This window comes from Pinus tabuliformis, chromosome 7 (genome assembly GCF_031772625.1).
Source record: "Pinus tabuliformis cultivar Carrire ecotype Pingquan chromosome 7, CPIR1, whole genome shotgun sequence".
Lineage (NCBI taxonomy): Eukaryota > Viridiplantae > Streptophyta > Pinopsida > Pinales > Pinaceae > Pinus > Pinus tabuliformis.
The window spans coordinates 287,698,676-287,703,391 of NC_142293.1; the positions used below are offsets into that span (position 1 = coordinate 287,698,676).

General features: G+C 38.4%; 1 protein-coding gene across 1 annotated transcript; it reads right to left on the reverse strand.

Annotated features, from left to right (window-relative positions):
* Nucleotides 1–1,334: 1,334 nt before the first annotated feature.
* LOC149247000 (uncharacterized) lies at nucleotides 1,335–4,473 on the reverse strand. The gene is made up of 2 exons (XM_089455813.1): nucleotides 2,819–4,473; nucleotides 1,335–1,437 (listed from the first exon to the last, which is right to left on the reverse strand). Exon 1 carries the CDS (start codon nucleotides 4,449–4,451, stop codon nucleotides 2,964–2,966), a length of 1,488 nt encoding a protein of 495 aa, XP_089311939.1. The 5' UTR covers nucleotides 4,452–4,473; the 3' UTR covers nucleotides 1,335–1,437; nucleotides 2,819–2,963.
* Nucleotides 4,474–4,716: the final 243 nt, after the last annotated feature.

Sequence of the window (4,716 nt, forward strand, 5' to 3'; positions counted from 1 at the left end):
CATCGTCGCATTCCTTTGTTGCTAGAGGGCTTCTTCGAGCAAGATTTTGATAGGATCTCTTGCCCCCTCATCTTTCTTCTCATCCGCCATGGGAGGCCCTGGTCTTGCAAAAGTTCGACCAGTTCAAGCCCTAACTCCTTATATCCCGACCTCATTGGGGACATGCAAAGAAAAACAAAGAAAAAACAGACCGCTCTGATACCACTGATCCGGATCTTCGGAGGGAGACCCCCAAGATCTGAAAATTTGAAATTACCAGAAGAAAACGAGTAGAATGCCTAATAAACAAAACCACAAAGATTTTTTTATTAAAACAAATAATAATTGTAAGGACTACATTATGGTGGACAATCTGTCCTTTTACAAAATGTGACTTGTTACTTATAGTATTTCTCAGTTACAATACAACGGGTCAATTCCATAGGTGAATGAATACCATGGGTGGAAGTCACAATACCACGGGTCAATTCCATGGGTGAATGAATACCATGGGTGGATGTCACAATACCATGGGAAAATACCATGGGTGAATGAATACCATGGGTGGATGTCACTTACAATACCATGGGTGGATGCTACTTACAATACCATAGGTAAATTCCATGGGTGGATGAATAATATGGGTGGATGAATACCATGGGTTGATACCATTTTCCATTCGGATCAGAAAAGCTGCGATGGTGTTTAGCTTCTCTTGGCTTGCAGAAAATATGATGAATGGGCATGGGCAAGGGATTAGGAAAATTGTTGTCAAGGTGGAGTTTGTTGGTAATTTGACAACAAATGAATGTAAATGTAAATTTGGATAAATTATTTTAGTTATTGATAAGTTAGTTTCATACCGAATCGGCAGTTATGTAACTATGGAGGCTGATATAAAACTGATGAATGCCCGAACTATTGTAATGGAGAATTATTTCATTGATTGAATAGAAAATCCAATCCTTTGCCCCCTGGATGTTTCCTTGACACTCAGTGAAAGTTTTAATATTTACCATGTAAATCCTGAGTTATTACTTGTATGGTTGTTGTCGGTTTCATTTCTTTCTTGTTTTGTAACCTCCATTAACTACACAAACATTCATACCTACCCATCCTATTTCTTTCTTGTTTTGTAACCTCCATTAACTACACAAGACATTCATACCTACCCATCCTGAACTTCGTTCTTTGTATGGAATTTCCATGTCGCACCAAATTTGCAAGTTCTCGTGTGGATTATATAAAATTACAATATGATCGGATACAACAAAAACATAAAGAAATCTAGAAATTATATCTTTCTTTATTGGAATTCTCACATTTCAATAAGAATCCTATGATGTAAAATAATAAAATTGGATTTCATTTTGAATGAAGACAACAGATCAATACCTGTCATTCCTGTTGACTAATTCTTGAAGGACACTTATCTTCAATTCTTGTAGATGTTGCTCCCTGGCATTTCACATTAAGCAAACCAAACATTTCAATTTTTATCCCAAATAATATTATAAATATATACCGAGCTATCCTATTTCTGAGATCCCAAAGCTATTGGAATCAAAGCTCCCCAAGCCACAACCATTGAAGAGTAGAAACGGAAAAACACGAGATTGAAAAACATATGTCTACTGCAATATACAGTAGACAAATCTGACGTTGTTCACTGCCAGCAAAGACTATATTATATTCACCAACTAGTGGCAGAAGCAAATTTCTGTATATTCTAATCATATTTCCTGTAAGAAGCAAAGCTTAGACTAGTATTGCACATTGGCCATGCAGAGGAAGTTAAACTAATTGATTTTAACAGCCTGTGACCTGTGAATCCAAATTTCTGTATATTCTAATCATATGTCCTGTAAGAAGCAAAGCTTGGAGCTAGTATTGCACATTAGCCATGCAGAGGAAGTTAAACTAGTTGAACTTAACAGCCTGTGAGAAGTGAATCTACAGTAAGGTTTTGATCATTGTGTACTGCCATTCGAGTTTCATATATGCATGCAACTAATTAGGACAGTTAAATCATGACATAGCCACAAAGTATGTCCGATCTCTGCCATCATACTGTGAATAATGCCCTATCTCTGCCTCCATACTCTCATGCTGTTCTTGTAGACTGTTTTGCCACGTAGCCTCTAAAGTACATAGTGTTCATAGAGTCAAACTACCTTCAATGCAATAATACCAAACCTAGTGAAGCAAATCCCCATGTTGCTAGGTCACATTTATTACAGTGAATCTTAATAAATTACATGACCTCAGGGAAAGTGATAATTAATGTCAAACTCTCAAACAAAATTAATTACTGAATGCGTTTGACAGCCGATTGATCAACCATCTATTTTAGTTTTTACCTAAAACTAACCATGAACAATTCAGCAACAGTAACTCACTAACTGGTAGAGCAAGCCATGAGTAGACCAAACCCAGTTCATCAATTTTCACGCATAAAACTGACTTGATAGTATTTTATATGGCTGCCGGCAAGTCTTATACTAATAGGTGCTATAACAGTAAGTCTCTGTTTTGCCTACATTAGAAGTTGCGACTATTGGAAGCGATTTTCTAAATACTAACTCCAATAAAACGCTTCCTCAGGACCACTTCAGACAGACAATATAAACTGAAGAAAAGTCTAACGCTTTGTATAATATTTTTGAAATCCTTATCAATCTATTAACCACCTTTGAAACAATGTCATGACTAAGAAAATATCATATCAATTTGTAATTCACCACTCCTATGATTTGTAACATCCTCTCCTAATATTAAACACCTGATGCACTCTTATTGGAATTCCATGTGTACCACTTGATCAACTCAGCCACCATACCTGTTTCAGATAGTGCATTATTACCAAAGTCATCCCTGTACTTCATCAACTGCAATTTACTCCCTTTTACTAAATCTTGCGAGGTGCATTTCAGCAACATCGTTACAGAAGCTTTTATTTACAACTTAATGTCACAACACAAGTATCAAACTTTTTTCAAGATCTCATCCAATATTCTATTGGCGTTTTGGCGTGTGCCTTCCTTGCATAGTGCGTCCATGATGGTGGCATATGTAACCATATCAGGCCTATGACCTCTGTCTTTCATCTGTTCGAATAATTTTATTGCCTCCTTCAGGTTACCCACTCTGTAGAGTCCATTCATCAATGTGGTGTATGTGATAATATCAGGGCTCTGACCCTGGCCTTGCATCTCATAGAAGATCTGGTGAGCTTCGTCTATCCTATTATGCTTGCAAAGCCCGTGTATTAATGTATTATAACTAACTAAATCAGGCCTGCAACCTTTCTCTGGCATCTCTCGAAGAAGCTCCCCTGCCTTCTCCGGATTATCTGCTCTGCAAAATCCATTTATAAGTGTATTGTATGTTATTTGATCAGGTGGAATGTCTATTTTCACCATAACATCTAACAACCCGAGAGCTTCCTGAAGCTTGCCTTCTTTGCAAAGACCATCAATAACAGTGCTGTATGTGATAACATTTGGATTGCACCCTTTGTTCAGCATCTCATGAAGCACTCTGGTGGCCTCCTGCCATTGCCTTTCCTTACATAAACCATTAATAAGCGCATTGTACGTGACCACATTAGGGGATATGTTTTTGTCAGGCATTTCAGAGAAGAACTTCATCGCCTCGTCCAACTTGCCTTCCTTACATAAACCATCAATAAGCACATTGCATGTGACAACATCATGGGATATGTTTTTCTCAGACATTTCAGAGTAGAGCTTCCTCGCCTCAGCCAACTTGCCTTCCTTACATAAACCATCAATAAGCACACTGTACGTGACCACATTAGGGGATATGTTTTTGTCAGGCATTTCAGAGAAGAACTTCATCGCCTCGTCTAACTTGCCTTCCTTACATAAACCATCAATAAGCGCATTGCATGTGACCACATTAGGGGATATGTTTTTGTCAAGCATTTCAGAGAAGAACTTCATCGCCTCGTCCAACTTGCCTTCCTTACATAAACCATCAATAAGCGCACTGAATGTGACCACATCAGGGGATATGTTTTTGTCAGACATTTCAGAGTAGAGCTTCCTCGCCTCAGCCAACTTGCCTTCCTTACATAAACCATCAATAAGTATACTGTATGTAATAACATTGGGATTACAACCCTCTTTTATCATCAGATACAATAGTTTCTTTACTTCTTGGAGCTTACTTTCTTTGCATAGCCGATCCATGAGCGCGCTAAATGTGATTATGTTAGGCTTATGGCCCTTTTGCAGCATAACAGCTAACAACCCGAACGCCTCGTAGGATTTCCCGGCCTTGCAGAACCCATTTATTAGGGTATTATAAGTAACAAGACTAGGAGCTTGTTGTTTGCTCCTCATTTGGTTGAAAACCTTGATAGCGTCCTCGACTCTGAATTTCCTGCAAAACCCTTTGATGAGGGTATTGAAGGTTACGACATTTGGAACATACCCATGTGCTTCCATTCCTTCAAACACTTTGAATGCATAATCCATTCTACCTGTTTCACAGTGACAATTGATGATAATGTTCAAAGTTATGAGATCTGGAATAATGTCGGCTTCAATCATAAGCCTATAAACAGACAATGCAGATTCATGTTGATTCCGTCGAAGCAGGCTACTTAACAAGAGATTGCAGGTGCTTAGAGAGGGGATGGATGTAGATTTAGGTGAAAGCAGGTGCTTGAAGGTGTCCAGTGCCTCTTGAAGTCTGTTGGTGCGACAGAGT